The sequence below is a fragment of the Anomalospiza imberbis genome, chromosome 1 (assembly GCF_031753505.1).
Source record: "Anomalospiza imberbis isolate Cuckoo-Finch-1a 21T00152 chromosome 1, ASM3175350v1, whole genome shotgun sequence".
In the NCBI taxonomy this organism is placed as follows: Eukaryota; Metazoa; Chordata; class Aves; order Passeriformes; family Viduidae; genus Anomalospiza; species Anomalospiza imberbis.
This window is the reverse complement of record NC_089681.1, coordinates 143,319,862-143,341,920: the sequence shown is the minus strand read 5'-3', so window position 1 is coordinate 143,341,920 and position 22,059 is coordinate 143,319,862. Positions and strand designations below refer to the sequence as shown.

Here is a 22,059-nt window from a genome sequence, read left to right as displayed (position 1 = left end):
TATTTTCAGCAAGCCATGTATTTCAACTTTAGCCTGTTTGCTCAGAATATTGCTGTTCTCCATAATTTCTGCTTGTATATATTCCAGTGTCTTCACAGATCATGTATTAATGGATCTATGCAAATTATAGATATGGCTTCTTGTGACTCTTTTCTTCAAAGATAATTTCTTTGTTGTATGTGTTTTCAGGTTTAACACTTTCAATTTTTTGAATTAATCCTCTGTCATCATATCTGTGCAGAACTTTAGACTGTGATGAAAGTCATTGTCACTTCCACTGATTTCCACATCATTATTTAAAAAGTTAAATATAATTGGATCTAAGAGCAATTCCTGTACTCTGCCAGACACTCCTAGACATGACTTTTGATCATTACTTTTTGCATATCAACCTTTTGCCTCATTTCAATCCATATAATTGTCCTCTAAAAAATTGGCATTAATTTTTCAATTAACTATTCATGAGAAAGTGTCATGACTTTATTAAAAGTATGTATAACATCTGTTGTTTTCACTTCATCTACTGGGTTTTGTAGTTTTACTTAAATAAAAAGCAATCAGGTTTGTCCAGACAAGATTTGTTCTTTAGAAAATTATGCATATTCTTACTCATTGTTCAGCTATCCAATGGAAAGGGTAAAGGAGATTAGCAAACACACAAAGGAAAGACTCCAGCCTTCCCCATCCTCTTAAATGACACCCTTACATTTATTTTCCTTTTATGCCCTTGGAAAATCTCTCTCTAGATAATCAGCAACTCCTTTTTTAATATGTGCTCCATTATTTTCTAGGGCTGAAGTCTAGACTCGGGGAATAGCAACAGAAAAGTTAATTTCTCTTCTCTGTTCCTGCTCCCCACTCTAGTTTGTAAAAAAATAATTTTTACAAAATTATCAGTTTATTCTTCTATTTTGGTGCACACAAACTTTTCTAGAACTGATCAAAGAAAGCCCGCTGAGATCAGTGTCACTATTGCAACTCTGAGCCATATTCAGATCCTGCAGAGCACCGCAACGTTTTTCCTATACTTTTTAAGCATTTCTCACTTCCCAGCACAGTTTCATAGCAACACTGAAGTTGCTTTAGGGTCTCGCTTGCAGAAGATCAGTCTTTTTCCCTCAGCTGCCCTGGTGGCCTTGCACAGACAAAAGGCTGGGAGTTCATCACAGGTTTCCATGAAGAAACTTTCGGTGGTGCTGCAACACGGGAGCAGAGCCAAACTATGCCCGTGCTTTCCTACTTTTCTTCCTAGCAAAGCAGACCTTAAATAAATACAGTATGCACCATCTAAACCAATTTCAGTCTTTCCATCAACTAGCATGTTAAGAAAAGAATTTTTTGCCAATAATTAGTTGTTCCATGGGAGTCCCACAGTTGTTTCTGGTGCTCGAATCCAACCAACCCCCAATAATGCAGAGCCTGTAACTGGTACTAAGACCAGCTCCATCTCTGAAGCATCAATCCATAAATATCAGGAATACCAGCTTTAATCTTAAATCTCAAGTTCTCAATATTAACTGCAAAGAAGTGTGACTTTATGGGGGTAGTTATATTTGGCTTATATAGACATATAAAATAAAAATTCTGTTGTGGCAGCTCATTGTCAGTATCTCACAGAACTTGTATCTGGAAGAAATCTCAGTAAATTACCATCTGGCTCTAAAGTCTCACATGCTCTCAATCCCAGGGAGTGTTCTGCATCCCTACTTTACTGGAACCAGGATTTCATCACCTGATTAGTCAGTCATTTCAGGCTGAAGGCTCCTTTCTCTTTTCTAACTTGTCCTGTGCCATCTCAGATCTCCTGCTTACAGTAACCACAAATGAAAAAATATGGGAAATAAAAACTTGGGAATTTGTATTTTCTGTTTGCAAAGGACACTGAGAAATTATTTTTCCTCCTCTATTTGCAGCCATATTACTACCATGATGTGTTTTGATCTAATAGTTCTCATATTTCTCAGGACATGATTAGACCAGTGAAAAAAATAGTTTTGAAGCTTTTCTGTTAGGTACTGAAAAATAATACGGAGCTCTACTTGTAATTTGGCATGAAACACTACTAATATCATACATAATATGGTAGGTGATGAAGGAAAACTTGAAAAAAAAAGCCAGAGGGAGGCAATTCACTGACAAAGCAACTATTCAGTGTGGTTGAGAATAATATCACTAGATTTCTTCAAATAGGTTGTATTATTCAGAAATAATTTAACTTCCATGGTGATACCAGCCAACGATAAAAATGACATTCCATAGTTTCGGTTTCATATTTTTAGATGTAAAGCTCATTGTAGCCACCTAAGCATGCACACAGGGAGCAGTTGTGCTTTCAGCATGCCATCTTAAATAAAGTTAAATTATTTTCCCTGGTTTGCTAGAGAAGTGTCACCTCTGCACAAGAAGTGTAAGGCATTATCTACCAGACTGGACCAGTGTGCAACTTTGGCAAGAAAGGCTGTAATTCACAAGCATGTTAGATGGCAATTGATGTTCTGTTTGCCTAAATTAACACACCCTTGATGCAGCGTACATCACCATCTCTCCCTCTCCTAATGCTCTGATAATAGAGTTTTGTAACTTGTAAAAGGATTACTTCAATCCAATCAGCAGGTGCTGGGATCAGTGTGTGTCACACAAACACTTGCTAATCCCTTTTCTTACAGCTCCCAGCTGCCAAAGGTGTTCAATGAAATCCCAGTGAAATGGATGGATACAACTTGGTCTGGACTGACACAGGTTGTCATCTCTGGAGGAAATCTTGGAAAATACATGTGCTGCTAAGAATTGCTTCAACTGGAATGGTAGAGGCAGGTATACTTTTAAAAAGAAATGCAGCTATGAAGTGAAACATTTAAAAATGGAATGCTCAATTATGAAATATTTACTCTACCTGGCTCTCTAAATATAGCAGAAGATAAAGAAATTCACTCTACAAGGAATCCCTTCTTAAGGAATATCAGCTACTTAATGGTGTCTTCTAGGTCTTAAAATACAACCACCCTCATCTCCTCCTCCTTATCCCCTTTCTTGAAATCTAAATTATGCCTCTGAAGTTTCACCTCTGCAATTACTTTGCTTTAAATAAACCTCAACAAAAAAGAGAAGATGATTGCCATAAAAGGAATATAATTTGCTCCCTTACAATCCCTGTATTTCTATAGCTCCTTCTTGTCCAACTGTCTGAAAGTGCTCACATTACTTCTGCAGGGGAGGCTAGTATCACTGCTGCTTCACAGATGGGAAATGAAAGGGCAGAAACATTGAAATGAATTTCCCAGGGTCACAGAATATGCTCCTAAGCCACTAATTTTTGCAGGAATATTCTTGACAGCTGTTTTTTACTCCATGATCATGTTTATAGACATGACTAAAAGTCAGGACACCTTAATGAATCCATATCGGAGAACATTTTTGTAATTACAAGTAAACCAAATGTTCTGACTGTGATGGAATTAGTACAGATTTTGGGCTGGGGATCTTGTTTAGAAGTACATGGTTTTAGTGTCTGGTGAGTAGATAAATTTATGCACATGCTGAATGCTGTTTATGCAAAGACATGCCAAGGTAAATAATATATATGTTAAAGATTAATCATCCAAAAGCAGTTTCTAAAATTTCTGTACTTCTTATAGTAGATTTCACTATAAAAATCTTAAATAATAAATAGCCTTCACAAAAAAGAACAATATTACTTAAAAAAATTAAGGTCTAAACCTCTTAGCCAAATACTGCTATTTCACAGCATGGGATATGTTGTGACATTTCTTAAAACCAAAAATAAATCCAAAACAAGAAAAACTCAGCCCAAACCTCCCCATTAAAGACAGCTCTGCAGTACAGGAACTGGCACCAAGAAGAGTGTCAGCTGAATTCATCAACTGAGACATTTTGGGAAGCATTTCTGGTAGCTTTGTTAAAATGTAAAAGCACAAGCATGTAAAAACTAGCTGGAAAACTGAACAAAAATATACAAATCAAGTCCTTTGACTCTTTGTGATAAATATTGACACCCAACACCATTCTCACAGAAAACTGCTATTTTCTTCTTACACATTAAATCAATTTTTCAGATCATCCCTTCTCACTTCATTTTTTACTAATATTTTAACACCATACCACAATCCAAGACATATTTGTGATTCCTTTATACGTCTGTTGTGTGTCTGAAATGAAAACTTTAAAAATATATTACTGCACACTAATTACCTGGCTGAAAACACAAAACCAAATTCCCTGGCTTCTGCTCATAGCCCTGCTAACTCAATTAAGCATCTAAATTTGGGTTCCCTGTTGGATACTGTATTTTCAGATTTAAATTTTAATGAATTACAGTCTGTGTTTCTTTTCAGAGCACTTGTACAGTCATCTTCCTTTACTATCTATATAAAAATTACTAAGAGATAAATAAAGAATTCTGAAAACATCATGCTTAAAAATAATCCTCTCTTCAAGCGTGGTCAAGTTCTACAGAGATAATGAGACCAGTAAAACCCAGGCAACCATGACCAAGTATATCCAAGTGATACAGAACATGATGTGATTTATAGATAGTCTGGAAAAATATCACTGTGTTAGACACTTGCCATCTTGAGGGCAGACAGGAAAATATTTCTTTTACATACATAATATCCCTGCTAAAGCAAAGGGATAAGTACTTACTTACTGCTACTCAAAAGTGCTTCACCAGGAAAAAAAAAAAACTCATAAAGGAAAACCCCTCTGCTTTTCAGTGTGGGTTTGGTTTTTTTTTTTTTTTTGGGTGGTGGGGCAAGGTAAGATATTGAACTGAGAGAGTTTGTATCTAAACACACACAGAGGTTGTAGAAAGCTGAGAACGTGCAATATGAAATCCAAGAATTCTTGCAATTCATGCTATACCCACAGCCTAGAGGCAGGCTATGCATATAAGCACAAGTGACCATCAGGTTACCTGAGAGAAAAAGCAGGGAAAGAACAGACTGAATCATCAGCCTTTTCCTTAGAAATCTCCTGTAACAGAGACCAGACACTTAGAACTCCACAAACATCTTCAATGATCACATCCTTGCACTCAGGACCATTTTGGAACCATGTCCACTACCTAGAAAGTTCCATGTTTGCACACAGAGAAGCAACACAATTAGTGAACTGCCAGTCCCATGGATGCAGAGCAAACTCAGTGCAATAGCAAAAACAAAGAGCTTGACTATAAAAGACAGCTCAGAAAGCAGGTTGCATGAAATACTGGTTGGACTTGATATTGGAGGTCCCTTCCAACCTAAACGATTTTACAATTTTATGACAGTAGGAAATGAAGAAACTCTTTTTTCAAAGAAGCCCTTTCAGGACTTAAAAGAGACAGCTGTGGGAGAAGACATTTCTGCCCTACCCCCTCCATGTTACACTCACAGCCACGTTGAAACAACACGGGGTAGGAGAATAAGCAATGCTGACTGTGAGCAAGATGCAGCTGGCATCTACCCAGATCCCAAATCTGGAGGAAGTGTCCCATTTTCCAGGTAACCTTTTATCTGTGCACCATGGGATTTTCAGCTGATGCTGGCCTAGCTCAGTGATTCTCAAATATTTTTCTCATGAAAGCATTCAAAAGGGATTGTGAAGTGATGGTAGAAAAGCTTTAGAAGTGCATGAGCTGAAGACATCCTGCCTGCTCCTGGGACTCTTGGGTTTCCATGGAAGCCAGTAAAGAATAACACTTTAAAGAAGTTTGAGGAACACTGGTCTAATCCATGGATGAAAATATTTGAAGTGAAAGAGGGCAAAATAAGAACAAGGGAAAAACAATGCGAAAGAGGACAGAAGAAGAAGCCAAGAATAGACTGTAGAGGTCAACAAAGAAGTGAAATGATGAAAGAAGACACTATACTACAAAGGAAGAAAGTCAGAAAAACAAAAACCAGAAGACAGCTAAATGCTATGGGAAGAAGCAAATTTTGGTCATAACTGATAACTCAACATTTCCTTGCATGCTGTTTCTTTTCCTTGGAACCCTTCCCTTCAACTTCTGAACAAGGAGAATACATTGAGGGGGTGACAGCAGTAGTTTTGAGTAGACAGTAGAAGTACAGATGACTGTTAAACAGAAAGAAAAAGAACCTAAAATTTGGTGCATGTGCATGATTGCTAAGGATTTAGCAGATTGGGCATATATTCTTGAAGAAAACTGTTATCAATTCAGAAGAGACTCAAAAATGTGTGGAAGGCATCCTTTTCCACCATAGATTTATTTACTATAGACTGCACACCCTCAGTTTGGTTTTCACAAGCTTTTTCAATATGTATTTAATATCTTTCTGTCAGCTCTCCAAATATGGGATATTTTGCTCTTAGATAATGAGGTGAAAACTAAAATGGCAGAATAAATCTGACAAACCCAAGTCCAGAATTCCTTTATACTTTCATGCCTTAAGAAAGAGTAATGAGTGACTTTAAAGGGCAAAATTATTATCTTTCAATACAATTCTTTTTCTGTTAAAGGCAATAGGATGAGTTGTGAGAGCTCAGCACAGGGACACCAGGGAATGGGAGTCTACTCCTGGCTCTGTTTCCAACCTTAAGGTTTGTCTTGGTCTTGGATGCTTCCCGGTCTGTGCCTGAGTTTCCTGGACTAAAAAGGCAGGATAATGATAGCAACCTTTAAAAAGAGCTTTGAATCTACTGATCAAAGTAGTAAATAAGCATTAGCTTATTATTATTTTGGTTACTAGAGTGAGTTGAAAGGATCTTGGTGACTTTAATCAAAATTTCTTTTATCAGGCCCCAGAATCCTACCTGAAGGACAAAGTTTCTCAAAATTCAGTTATGAGACACACATATGCTAAGTCAAATGCTGGTGGATACCCTCAGCTACCACAGAGTTTTCTTGGTACAAGAGAACTTCAAATGAAACAAAAGCCATTTATGGACTTTCATAAGAAGTAGTGTATTAGGCACCATTAGTACATTTACTACAGCAATTAGACACTATCATTATGTTTTCAATCAAATTGGTCCAATGCAAACAAAGACACCAAAAGGTGAAAGGAGGCAAAGCAAAATGAAGAAAGCACTTTTCTCAGGCAGACATTACACACATACACACCTAAGAAGCAGCAGGACACCCCTCTGCTGTGAGCCAGCACTATCCTGAGCATCTTAGCTTGCTGTGTTTAATAAACCCAACCCTTCCAGGTGCCTCTCCAGCAGCAGATAAAGCAGTAGATAAACAGCTGCATCAGAAATATTCCTGCATTTAGAAAAGCTTTGGGTTTGGATTCTGCATTAGCTTCATCCTTGAAAAATTCCATCTTTTAAGTCCACCACAGCCTACCACACTGGCATGGTGACTGTCTCTTATTGCCATGCTCTACACAGTTTGTTATGATTCCTACAGGTTAAAAAGCACCCTTGATGCCTTTGGCCGAACACATAATTACAATACATATAAAACATGATTTTGTGATGAAAGGGCTTCTCTGGTATCATTACTGCATGCTATTTACCAACTGCTGTGTTTAAGCTAAAACTCCTTTGGCACTGTCTGATGAATGAAGTGAATGACACTTCAGGACGTGTCCTGCTGCAACAATACTCCCTCTGCAAGACTGCTCCAAGGAACATTGTAGGACTTCTGATAAAAGGTTAGTTCTGCAACCTGCAGGTTTTGGGGGGAGCCCAGTGAAGTTCCACATGCTCCACACAGAGGTAAAGCTTGGAGTAATCTCATGGTAGAGCAGATACATGAGGGTTTGTTGTGTTGATGGTACTTTACACACAGTCCATCTACTCATGCAAATAATGTCTTAAAGCATTGAAATGATCTCTATCTATTCTACTGGTAAAATTTGTCACTGGCAAAGACATGTGACATCTTTTCCATTAGCTTTTCTCTGTAATGTGACACAGGCAGATTAAAAGGGTTCTTTAACATACATCTCCTCCAGTACTGATGTGGCTGAGACCACTGCAAATTAAATTTTATAAATTATCACTGCTGTGCTTTTCACCATTTATGTCAGTATATATCTGCAATTTCCTCATCCCAAGGAACACAAGCAGCCTTGTCAGCTTCATTTAAACAGTGCTGTAAGAGACAAAAATTGCAAATATTGCAAGGAAAAGTTTTAAAATTTAAAATGCTAACTGGTTTTCCATTAACACAGAAAAGTTGTATATATTGCATCTCTGCTCCTAAATGTTTATCTATACCTATAGAGGATGCCACTGCTGTTCATGGGATTTGTACGCAAGCATGCATGTGGGAATAAAGCACCCACCACTGAACAGTCATCTCGAGGCACATGATACTAAAACCAATATACAAACCCTAAAAATATACCAGTATTTAAAGGCATAAGAAGGCCTAAATAAACATGAAGTAACACTGTGTCATAAATATAACACCAAGATCTCGGGCCTGATTCTGACTGGGCTCCCACCCGCTAATCACTCATCTGCAGACACAGCCGTGGGTGCAATTTCAGCTCTCAGATTTTCCTGCTGTAGCTTTTCTCCCCTTGTTATCTCAGTAGACATCTTCACTTTGGTGAGATGGATATTGAACTACCATCCCGCTACACATTCCAGGAATATGCACACAGCAAGCAGCTCGGCATCAGCTCACACATGAACAGCCTTAGCTCCCATAAAATATTCATTCATTTAAAAAATATTTGCACCCTGCTGTCAAACTTAGACAAATTCATACTGAGCCTCAGAAAATAGCTGTTTTAATGGTAAATGATGTTCCAGAAACCTCTTTCAGGCTAAACACTCTCGTCAAAATTATTTTAATAAGAAAGATTAACAATTTCAACATTAGCTGCTAATCCCCTTTCATTTGAAACTGTGCTGATAAAATTCTTTGCTTGTCATTCAAATAGTAAGTAATAATTATAGATTTGGGGCCTCCATCTCTTGCTTCATTAATAGTAAATTGCATGGAAGTCTGAAGCATAAAGTCAGCTTTGATACATCTCAAAATGCAATTTCCATAGCTTTCCTTAGCTATGTACAATTAATTACAGAGTTAATAAGGGGAATATGTTAATGAAAGGCAAATTATTCACTCAGACCACCTGGTCTTATCAAATTTCTTTAATATGCTTCTTTCTTTCTGTGAATTTGCATGACAGCAAGAACACAAATCATGGTGTGCATTGCTAGACCTTTAGTATTTTTATTTGCAACCAGCTAAAGTCCACTTAAATTAAATACAGAAAGAATGAAAGAAGTAGTCAGTAGTAAATAACTGACTGCATTTGTTTTCTCAAGTTCAGTACCTTCATAATTTTAAAATAAAATTGCTTAAACAGCTTTATAATTACCAGACTCTTTTCAATGCTGAAGTACAAATATAATGCATCCAAAAAGGAGACATTGTAATCTTTTATTTTCCTTAAAGAAATGTGCTGCATGTGCACATATTTAATAAAAGATGTACAGAAATGTGCTTCAATTCACTGCGGTCTGACAGCTACTAGAGCTTAGTTGCTATGTGCAGTGGAGTTTTTGGATGTTCATGGGGATATTTTAGTTGGTACAAACAGCCCAGTCAGAAGGTGGCAAACCTTCACATAAATCATCTTAAAAATAACACAGTTGTGATACATAGAGAAATATTTTTTAAAGATGGGTCAAATCCAGAAACCAACCATCTTCAACAAACCTCGATGGATTTACTACTGACCAGACAGAGGACAAAAACATTTGAGGACCTGGACATCAGCCCTCATAATCATTCCAGAAAGAAAAAGGCCAGAGAATAATTCCTAGAGCATCGGCAGGCTGTGTTTGGAGGAGGTGATGCTTGTGGGCAGTTTATCACTACTCCCTTCTATTCTTAGTTCAGTGCAAAGGTCCAACATACAGCCAGCAACAAGAGGCAGCTCATAATTCTCCCTTGCTATGAATAGGGTTTTCTTGGCCAGCTTGGCAACCTAAAGCAGCATTAGCTCATGAGTTTAGGAGAAGAGGATAAAGGAGACATGACAGCATTGAGGGAGAGCTGCCAACTAAAGAAAAAGTAAGGTATTACTCTGGTCTGAAACAAAAGGACAGTTACATAAAGGAGACAAACTCAGTAAAATTATGTCTTTTATAAAGACATACTGGGGTAGGGATGTCATTTTTGAGGGTGGAATATTTTACCTGGTTTTGACCAAAAAGTAAAACAGTCCTCTTTAATTGAACAGCAAATACAATGTCATCCACTTCCAAGCAAACTTCACAGATTATTTTAATGTTTATCTCCTTATTTAAAAATGTTTCCACAGCTGCGTCGTGGGTGCATATGCAAAATTTGATCATCACAGGAGCATTTTGTCTGTGTCCTACACATCAAATTTTCCAAATACCACCCAAATTCTGTTACCTTACTCAGAAAACACTGCCAAATTATGGTCTAATCCCAGAAGGAGTTGCAGAAAGCAAAGTACAAGTTTTTCATCTTGCCCTGCAGAACTTTGTTGAATCCGACTTTGTTGAATCGCTGGAGGGATTGAACTGTCTTCATTACAAATAACCAGAACATGTTCGATAATTTTTGCTGGCATGGCCCACACAAAAACAAAGGGCTCTCCAAAATATCGATGGGTGTTCCCCTAAACTGCAACTGGCACAGCAGTGCAAAAACACAGTGCCAATATTATGTCTCTTTGGAAGTATCATGAAGCAAGTCCTGGCTTCACCCTGAACTCTTACACATTTTGAGGAGCTCTGAAGCTGCAGTCCCATTTACCACACGTCATTTGATCTTAGCAGTGTGCCATGTCTAGCAACCCATGTGAGCAATTTCTTTACCCCACAGTGAGACAAAACTCACCACCTGCTCATATCTGAAACTCTGCCACCAGACCAGAAATACTCTGTAACATATATTATCATCTTGGGTTTCCTGCCTGAGAAGTCTTCCTGAATTGCCCTCTTTCTAGTATCCTTCTAAACAGCCATTTCCACCTGCTAAATCCAAAACATGATTAACTGCTGTATCTGCTACAATGAGTTATCAAGGATTTAATGCATGATGTGAGCATACACAATAGGAAAAATACAGCAAGAGCACTTCATCACTGAGCATGCATTTGAAGCCAAAAGACAAGATCTCTCGGATAAATATTCATCTCCAGGAGACTCTACGTTTCATGAGACTCTCAGAAGCAGCTGAGTATCCAGTAACATTCCTTGTCTTCAACCTGAAGTATCAAAACTCAGATAATTTTCATTAAATCCTCATCTATTGCTACTTGCTACAGCTGATACTTGTCTTGCCTTGACATTACCTGGATGTCCTCTAGAAATGCAAGAAAGCTGGGTGAAACAGAAAAAAGTCCAGACAGCCACCAAGATTTGTGTCAGACGAGAAAATGATCCTTTCTTTTTACTTGGTGCACACAGTTGCATAACCTAGTTTTGTGTCACATATTTCTCCCAATGTAACACTTTTAAAATTAGTAATCTAGAATATTAAGAGAAATGTTTTCTTCATCTTTCTACTAAAAGCCTTAGGGACTGATGTAAGTTGGATAAAAGCATTCAACCAAAGCAGCTTAAACAAAGCTGGAATAAACACTTTACAGTCAAATGACAGAGTAAGATGTAGTCACAGAAATTTGGTGAGTTATTCCTAATCATGAATGCATTAGGGGAAAACAACTGGCATGGAAGAATTTAGGGAGAAAAAAGGTTTTGAAATCAATTTCATACCATGTTCAAGAGGAATGTTTTTCTTGATTTAATACTGACTTTGCAATTGTCATTATTTCCTAAGGCCCATTCAAAAAATTAATATAGAAAATGGGGAGCAACTTATTATGAAATAAATAAAATGGAAGAATCAAAGGGTAACGTGTTCATGAATATTTTTTCTGAGTTTTATTGATGTAATCTATGTAGTACATACATCCATTTATTAGATTTATGAATCTATTAGTAGAGCTGTTTCCATATGCCACAAGATTTTTTTCACTTTTCTTTGCTGCTTTTCTTTGCTCCTGTATCTCAAGTCCCAGCTTTAAACAAACACAGGCAAATGTTTCGAAACAACTTAAACATTTAAGGAGGGAAAAAAAGATGTAAAATGAAGGGATAAACACTACTTCATCAGCAGAAGATCTTTCAGGAGGCAGCCAGCTCTGCTTGTCCCTAAAAGCATGACAACTCAGGGAGAGATGGGTAAAGATTTTCCCATCCACAGTGTTTATGTCTTTTTGGGATATTGGCTATCCTGTCACTGAGTAACACAATTTATAGCAGCCCTTTCCCTTGTGACTCCTCCTGTCCAACTGTTCATGATGAAATGGCCTTTAGGGCCAAAGCTTTCTTGGGACTTAATTTTGTGAGACTTCTACAACTATTTATACTGGCACAGCTGAAAGATAAGTTGGGATTTAGAGCCACTTAGCACATGTGTAAGGAGTTTATGCTTTTAGCTAAACTTTGCCACTGACTTTTTTCCCTTCCCATGTGAGGGAGGATTTTTTCTTCATTTTCTCAGTCACAAGCTCTTTTTAAACAGGGTATTTATATTCTTGAGATGCATGAAGAGGTAGTAATGTTGGTAGAAGGAGACAGTGGGAAAAAGAAAAAAATATTAGAATACATTTAATAATCAAACAAATGATTGTGACAAAGACCTAGTTTTCCATACCTGCACTCCTCACCTTTGTCTCTGCCAGCATTAATCACCTCTGCAGCATCTGTGTCCCCAGGCAGTGCATTGCGCTCATGCCCTGCTTTGCTCAGGAGATGCTGATGTGTATATGGATTAAGGTCAAGGTGGAAAGTACACCTGCTTCTAGCTCAGTGCTATTTGTCCTTACATGCTGGAGCTTCTCTCTTCATTTAGAGAAGTGTGTTTAGATGCCTTTCGCTCCCAGTTTTATTGCAGCTTTAGGGATAAAATGAAGGAATTTCAGCAAGATGTAATACAGGATCTAGCAAATACCTTTTCTTGTTGCAATGTGTCTTCAGACACTCAGTTCTACACACTTCCATATTCAATTAAAAAAACCCCTATAGCTGCTACCCCACAGAACTCATTTAAAAAAGAATTCACTTCAAAAAATGAGAGTGAGGGGGAAATTGCTAAGAAACCATCAAAAAGTTACTATTCAGAGAGCACAGGATAGCATCAGCATCATCAAAAACCCCCAGGTTCAATCTTGGAAACTATTCTCTCCCTGTTACCCTTCCCAGTCCTACAGCAATCCTGCCAGTGATTCAGCATCAAAAGTAAAGTGAATGAAAATTCAGCCCCTGGGGTTTGCCCATTTTACCAGGCCCCCACCCCATGTCCCCAGACAAGGTTGTGTCACCTTCTGAGACACAATCGGTCCCAGGACTTTGACAAGAAGTTCTCATATGAGGCATCCTTCACTTCTCTGTGGTGAGTGTCCTCCTGGTTTTATAGGCATATTGCCAAAGACAAGGGGATTACACAGGCTGATATCTGTTAGATAAAAGGCCATAGATTTCAGGCTCTAGTTCATCTGTTCCCATCTCCTCATTCAGCCCAAGCATGAAACTTCCTTTTCCTTCTGAAAAGTACATCATCACAAACAATTACATATTATTATTATTTCCAATACATAAAGCAGTTTCACATCCTCTGGGAGAAGACAGCTAAGACTTCAGTTTGCAAAAATACTGAAAAAGACCTTTTGTAAATTCACACTTTCTGAAATTCTAATTTATGTATAATGCTCCAATTTTTGCACATCTGCCTTTACAAGGGAGAAACCTGCAAAACAGAAAATCTTGCAAAACACAGAAAATCACTTCTGCTTCTGCAAATACCATCTTTTATATGCTATTCAGATAACAACCTCGTAATGTTATCACCAAAAGCATACATTCTCTTCTTGCAGTACTCTTCTTCATTTAAAACCTCATAAAATATTATAATTATTTAGACCAAAAAAAGTGTGGTAATACATGAAGCAGATGTAGGTTCCAATCCACCTTGGTGCTGAGCTTGTGCTACAGCACCAACAAAAGAGACTCCTTCATGTAAGCTGCAAACATCAATTGGATTGTGCAGGCACCAAGGCGGCATCTCAAGAGAAATCCACTCCCTGTCTAATTCTCTGGAGACCTTCAGAGCCACATACTCACTTCATCATCTAGAGGGGGAATTTAAGGACTCAACTCAACACCAACACTTCATTAAATGTCTAAAATATAGGAACCCAAGTTAGGGAGACTAAATCTCTCCTGACCACTTTTAAACCCCCTCTGGTTTTCTTGCTGGACTGCAAATGGAATTGTTGCCCTTTATCAGAACTTCTCTTGTCAGCTGCAATATAGACATACGCATGAGAATAAAGTGGGTGGAAATTTAAGTTCCTATTCTTTCCCTTGTTGTGACCTTCTGAACGATGCTTTCTTGCAAAACCAGTGATGACCAAAATGAGGGCACACATCCTGAGTTGTTGCTCCTGCTAAAACCAGCCAGTCAGTGCCACAAACACGACTGCATTAAACATGCTCCTCTAATTACACTTTCCAAAGTGCTTGGATTTTTTAGAAAGACAGAATCAAAATGTGCCATATGCGCCACCCTCCTGTTAGAAATGTGATGAAAAAGACAGTGAAAAGGAAAAAAAAAAAAAAAAAAAACTCTGAATGTTGTTATCGCTGTCCTTCTGGGCCTCCTGAGCCCTCCCTGCTTCCTCCTGCCAACAGCTCAAACCACCTCGCGCTGCTGGCAGCAGTGCAGAGGCATTGCCTTGCTGCACAGGGAAGGGGCAGAAATGCAGGATTTTTCCCTTTGAAGGCTGATTTCAGTCTAAGTGATGACACTGCCCCACAGCCACAGGGTTTGGAAGATTCCTGGTTTCTGCACACTTCGAGCACGATAAACAAGGGGATTAACAAGGGGAAAGTCCTCCAAGAAAACAGTACCTGTGGCCAACCCAAGTTCCAACAAACCCTAAGCTGAGATGACTTAGATACGACTGCAGGTATGACTGATAGCATTCTCCAGCAAATTAAACAGCTTTACAGAAATATTTCTGACCAATGCTACCTCTGAATAAGATTACATGGAGTCATTCAGCAGTCACACACTTCTAAGCTATTTTCATTAAAATTTTATTCTGCTTATGAATCAAAATAAATTATTTCCTGCTACCACTTTACACAGTAATCCATTGTTTTATTTTCTCTAGGGAGATGCTGGCACCTATGAGCAACCAGGACTGAGGAGCCTTAGCTCAGCTAACTACCCCTTCACTGCACATTGTGGAGCTCAAAAACACATTTACAGACTTCTAAGTGCATTTACCCTGCAAAGCAGAGGGTATCTGCCATTCTTACTAGGCCCCTTGCTAGTATTTCTCATGGCTTTTTTGGGCACTGAGATATTTTTCAAAGGAAATAGCTATAAAATTTAAAAGGAAGAGCATTGTGGCAGAGGGAAATGAGAACTGAAAAATGTCTTGTATTGAACGGTATAAAAGTTGCAAAGTGTCTTCTCAGTCCCTCCACTTTTATCTGCAAGGCAAAGGGAGGAAGAGTTCACCTCTGGTGAGCTGCTTCTGTTGCTGAGGTCCAGCAAGCCACAGCATCCCCAGAAGGAGAGAAATTCAGGTAAATAAGGTATTACAGAGATGTGCATTTATTTTCGAGCAGAACATAAACTGGGTCAGCTCTCTGGTTTCATTGTGACCCACAGTGACACAAAACATGAGCATTTCTGATCAAGCCCAATCATCTGCTTCTGTGCTGTAGCTGAGAGATGCTGATCCTTCCATGTAAACCTAACCCTGCTCTGCCTTTGGCAAATCTTGTATTTATGGTTTAACTGCTTCCTTAAGTAAACATCCCACTGCCTGCCTGACCCTCCTATTAGGCTTGCCCTGATAGCAAAGCTAAATGCATATTTTGATGCTAACACATATTTTCTCCCTAATTGTATCATCTGAGTCCATTAAGAACAATTTTCCCCCATCCTGTATGTCACAGCACATAGGCAGACTCCCCTGAATCACTGATTTTTGTTTGTTCAGGTTAGACTTAACAAATTACTGGTTTTACTCTCTCTGTACAGCTTGCACTCTCAAAACCCTACAGCATTTCTTTACCCTCCTTTGAACCCTCCCCATCTAAGATGTAACATCTGCTGTTAGATAGTTAACACATGTATTATTTCATCCAGGGTTAAACAGGATTGACTGACTTATGAACACTGAACACCATAACAATGATCTTGACCAATCTGACTATTATTTAAAGTTTATTTACTGCCATATGAAGACAATTCTTTCTTGCAATTTTGCAGAAATTTGCAGATCCAAAATAAGTGCTTCCCATATGCAACTTTCTCTCCTTTAAGCATGATTTTGAGATTATATTTTTATATTTCCCAATAATATCACTGAAAACAATTTTGCTCAATTTGAAGTAGTTGAAACTGTTTGCAAATGTTAAATTACTATTTCCACCTACATAGGAAATCTTGCTCTTATTTCCATACAAACATATTGCCTAGATATTTTTGAACCTTTTTTGCCTCAGAATCTGTATATATTTTGAGATTGGGCAACTGGAAATGTTTGGGGTTCTCAATCCTCCCCCCTGCCAGCCCCCGAGTATTTTACTTAACTATGAAAGGAAATCAAGTGAATTTTAATTATGGTTAGGCAAAAGCGGAACAGTCAAAACTGTAACAAATGGTTTTCTGTCATGAGAACACCCCTTTCAAACTGCACTTGTCTACCAGATATTAACATAATAATTAATTAATTACTTTTGGAGAGTGATGGCAGTGATGTATTTACTCAGGATGATAAAGTCTAAGGAAGCATCTGGTTTAAAATCCTACCCTGCTTTTGCTCAGTTTTATAGCTGACTCAATCAAGGCTGAAGGAGGTCAGTAACTTGGCTGAGGTCAAATTAGGTTTTTGGGTATTGCCTGCCTTCATTCCTTTCTCCACTATGGGAGGTTGGCTTGTAAGAACTTGAAAAATACCTCAGAAGATAGTACCTTCAAATTTAAGTCCAGAAAAAGAAAGAAGTTTAAAAATTATGACCCAGAAGTATGACATGATGGAGAGAAGTTTCCAAAAACATGGCAAACTATCAACTGGAAAGGATGCTTACTTTAGGTAAAAACAGAAGTCAAATATACAAGCAACATAACACAAGATTTGGTCAAGTTTTTCACCACAACCTAACTTCTACTCAGCTAATGTCAATGCACTCTAGAGAGAGTAAATATTTAAAGAAAGATGAAAATAATGCACGAAAAAAGGAGGATTACTCTACAGCTCTCCCAGCAGGACAGAAACAAGCTCCACCAATCCTAACCACTGGACTCTGACTCTTACGCACAGAAAACTCTTCATGTGTCCATCTTCTTCAGTGATACTGGTCTCAAGCTGTGCTTGGAAGTAACCCAAGATTTCCAACACAGACTCCATCAATGGAATATATTTGGATCATTTCAAACATGAGAAATCCAACTTGGAAGAAATTTATCCAAGGACAAAAAAAAAAAAAAATTCCAGGCAAGGCTCAAAATTCAGATCCCTTTTCTAAGGGTGACAGAAACAAATTGCTCCATATCACTAATCTTCTGTTGCCTTCTCAGCTCAGATACCTCCACACACTGGAGACACATGAGAAAAAGCAGTGAGCTGATCAGAAATTTGGCAGCTTTCTTCAGTTGTCCAAGCTGAGCTAAACATAAATTAATAGGACAAGAGGACACCACAGGACTTTTTTTCTTAAAAGCAAGCATTCAAGCAATTCATACGTTCACATTAAAAGAATGTTCCCAAGAGAAGAAAAATAAAGATATAATGAAAAAAAAAAAAAAGGAAATAAAAATGCCTGTTTTAATTATGCAAAGCTAAGATTACCAATGAAGCTCAGGAATATTTTTCACCTGTGAAAACACATCTTCCCTATCTTTTAAAGCTCTCTCTTTCCAAAAGCTGAGCAGGTGCCTAAAATTCTGTCGCAATTTCTCGTGCCACGAAGACACAAGTGCCTTACCAGGATCATGTGACCGGTGGAGATGTCCATGTTGGATGGGACCGGCTCCTCACACCAGGACGAGGTGCTGCTCCGGGCTGAGGGGCTGGGGATGGGCCCATCACTGAACTGGGAGGAAACGCTGTTGATTCGGGACGAGTGCTCCGGGCGATCAGAGGTTTTCACTGCCATGCGCTGCCGGCATAGCTCCTAGAGAGACAGAGAGAGAGAGAGGAGGAAACAACCTACAGTTAAGAGTAATTACAGGATAGAGTCGACTAAAGACATATGATTTACAATATGTTTCCAGGGCTGGAAGTGTTTTCCCCCTCACTGCAGCAATTTTTGGGCGGCTGTCTGTTCCATTAAGCACAGCTACAAAGGGATGCTCAATGAAATTACTACACGATGACTACCCTAACCTTTCAAAAGTGCAATTATGGCTGCACGCACATCTCCATATAGATAACCAAAAATCATATTTTGGAGCTTGACTCCTCTAGCAGATATATATTTTTTTTCTCCCCCTAATATCGCCCCACATTCTGCAAAGCCACTTTTGAACCACACAACCTCCTGAAGTTAATGGGGTTGCACAGGAGTAATTGAGAGCACTGCTTGGCCCTGGGATATGCAAACTCAGCAAGCTCAAGGCAACTGAATTGATGTGCTCTCCAATGTAAATCCTCGTTGATAGATGCCTCATTTCTCTTCATTAAAATAGCAAACTTGCAACACTTCCTCCCTGATGTGGGGCAGAGAGGATGAAGAATGACATTAACGAAGAATAAAAGCAGAAATCTGTCATTGTAGTGTTTAAGCAGCTTTGGCGAATAAAGAAAATTCAAGCTATCACACACACTAATGCAAGTCATGTTGAAACACCAAAATAGATAGCACTGGGAATACGTATTTTCAGTTGCTCTCATGCATAGAATTCGTGAAAATATACAGAATTCTGGTTAGGTAACAGAAAATCCTGCTGGTGAAACCAGCTCCTGATAGTATAAAATTCTGATTCTAACAAGATGAGCAGACCCACAGCTGCACTGTCATGTTGTAAAGCTGTTAGAATCAGCTGTAGTGGTGAGACCACAGTCATTGTAATAAAATGATCATTTTTTTTAACATATGACTATTGTCCATGAGGGGTCCTTGGCTGCGTGGCAAGTCTATAGGACGTGGCCATATTGCACACACAGTGTGGGAACAAATTTATCTCAGATTACTCATTCTGCACAGACAAGTACTAAGAGCTCAATCTTTTGCCTCAGGCTAACAAAATAATACAGGCTGAAAAATTCATACCATTGCAATGCCATGGCTTCTGTTTTCTTATTCATTGATAATTTAGTTGCAGCCCAAGTGCCATTAGTAGGATGATCTGAAAACCATTATTTATCAACTGCAGTAAAACCTTTTCACACAGGAACTCGAAATATAACTTAAGACTATGTTTGGAGCTTTTTTTAACCTTGAAAACTCTAGGACACTGAAGGGGGATCCTAATCTATGCAGCAGCAAGCATTCAAACAAATTCCCTGAAACCATTGTATAGAGCCTCCTCCTGTCACCACATGACAATGATTAAAGACCCCTTCAAATATTCTTTTCTACCAAAACTTCTGTCTTATTTGCCATTACAGATGCTTATGTGGACTTCTACTATTTGATGGTATTTAATACTGTATGTATACACATAGATACATACATGTATGTATGCATGTACAAATTAAGATACATTGAGATGAAATTTGCATAATTTATAAACAGGATATATTTCACTGTCTATTACAAAAACACAGTCAACAGAAGCTTGGGAAGCAGAGATTACTAATTCTATATGGTGTCAGTTGTTGGAATAACTGTGCAGAAAACTGTCACAAGTGAAACTGCTACCTGACTCCATCCCTGCATTTTTGTATGTTTATTGATTTTGTCTAGGCCATGAAAGAGTTTTTCTAATTTTTACCAAAAGTAGGGGTTTTCTACAGTTGAGTAGTATGTATTGTTAATTGGTACCTTTGCACCTTCCTACTAAACTTAACATAAAAAATATTAGAAAAATAAATTAAACTCAAAAGTATGTTGAATTGAGTCATATATATTGCTGTTAGATAGGTCAGTTAAACTATCAGTATTAAACCCAAGATTTTTAATAAAGGAAAAGATGTCATTGTAGCTCTTATTTTTAAACGTAGGAACAAAGAAAAACCCTCTTTTTCTCCTTTTCTCTCGAGGATCACACTTTATAAGAAAGAACAGCAATAGTCCTCAATGCCTATTACTAACCTCAGAATGACCCTGCAGTAGTGTAATTTCAAATCCCTGCTTTTAGCAGATTTTAGGAAAAAGTATAACAGAGTAGAAGCTTTTTAGACAGAAAAATAAATCTACAAAAAACCAAAAAGCTGCTCAGATGTTTAGACATCAGCCATTCCTAGAGGGAATGGTTTATTGGACTAAGCAAAAATATAATAAGTAAAGGTATAAAACTAGGAAGTCTATCACATAACTGCTAGAAGGATGTGTCTTCTGGCTAGCATGCCGTGTGGTGTTGATATGAATTTATTATAATCTAATAGACATCCTGCCACTTGACTCACTCCAACTCTGTGCTAACAATAGCATTTGTACTCAAACAGGATCTTTGTTTTTAAGTTGATCTGTTCCTGCTGTTCGTATCCTGCCTCAAGTCATAATCCTCTGCTTTTACAAGTGGTTGCTGTGGAAAGGATTATAGACCTCTGTTAACAAAAAAGAACTGAGATCAAGTGATCTCTAAGAAATTAATGTACCATTTTTACATGAATTATAATGACAAAAGAAACAATATTATAGACAATTGATTCTGGAACAGATTAACCTCTAACCAAATGATCTTTTTGGACATAAAGTATTTAATATGTTACTAAGAAATGTTGATTTAAAAATAACATGTTCATGGTCCTCATGGAAGAAGGTGAAGTTGAGAATCATAACAAATTTAAATACATTTTTAAAAAATGTACCTTATCTCAAATATTAACATATTTCTTTCCTGACATATAAAGAACCAAAACAATAATTCCCAGAACTGCTTTTACTGTCAAAAACTTCAAACAAAGCAACCACATCACTGCACTCTGCCGTAAAAAATGTTTAATGTAAACAGGAAGGTCAAATCATAGCTGAAGCAAAAACACATCTGAATTTCTTGATTGGAGTTTTAAATCTCCATGACAATGAGTCTTCCCCTGCCTGTAAACAGAAGATTTTGGGTTGAATTTATTTCCAGATCAGACTGACAGCCCTCGACAGCTCTACCTTCCCCCTTTCCCAGCTAGCCCAACCCTGGTTGAGGAACCTGCCCCATCCCCACACACACATCAGAAGCTACAGCTTCTGCTTCTCCAAAGCCACCTCTCTGCTAGCCCAACCATTCCAGCTCCCACTTGGGCTCCTAGCCTGGCACTGCAGGGATAACATGTTCAAGACCACCACATGTAAAAGCTTTGATGCATGGGGTGTTTTGGGGAGCCATATGGGATCCTCCAGGACATACGGACAAGGGATGTCCAGCTCAAAGCAGGGAAGTGTCTTTATGTGGAATTTGGTCTTGAGATGGGTCATCAGTGCTCCCTTCCTACAGAAGGCATTGGGAGCAGTGGGGTCTCAGAGTGTGGGGTGTTTCACACCATCCCATGGCACTTACTGACCTGGCATCTCTTTACAAATGCACAGAGCCCTGAATGGTTCAGACCCTCATAAACACAATATCTATTACCTGTGCACTTCTCTGCATGCTCAGGTATGCTCTGCCTTCCTCTCCAAAATCTTTACTCTCACAAGCATTTTGCAAATCAGCCATTTACCAAACCACAACTAGAATTCAAACTTGACTAAAACGTCAAAGCTTCATACTGTGAGAATGATATGAATTGTATTTCTGCATTGTCTCAGCCATTAAAAATATTTTCTAAGAATGAATTCAATTTACTGCTGCATTTCTATATTTAGCAGAGTGGCTGAAGCTATTTCTGCCATGCTGCGACTCAGTAATGTCTAGCCATTGTTTGTGTATAGTTTGAGTGCCATTCTTCATTTAAAAACATCATTTAC

General features: G+C 38.3%; 1 protein-coding gene across 2 annotated transcripts in view; it reads right to left on the bottom strand.

Annotated features, from left to right (window-relative positions):
• Nucleotides 1–22,059, bottom strand: part of PTPRN2 (protein tyrosine phosphatase receptor type N2) — a 633,132-nt gene that overhangs the window by 64,721 nt on the left and 546,352 nt on the right. For both annotated transcript variants that reach the window (XM_068174516.1, XM_068174508.1), the window contains exon 14: nucleotides 17,980–18,168. In XM_068174516.1, coding sequence (XP_068030617.1) covers nucleotides 17,980–18,168 — 189 coding nt within the window. The remainder of the gene's footprint in view (nucleotides 1–17,979; nucleotides 18,169–22,059) is intronic.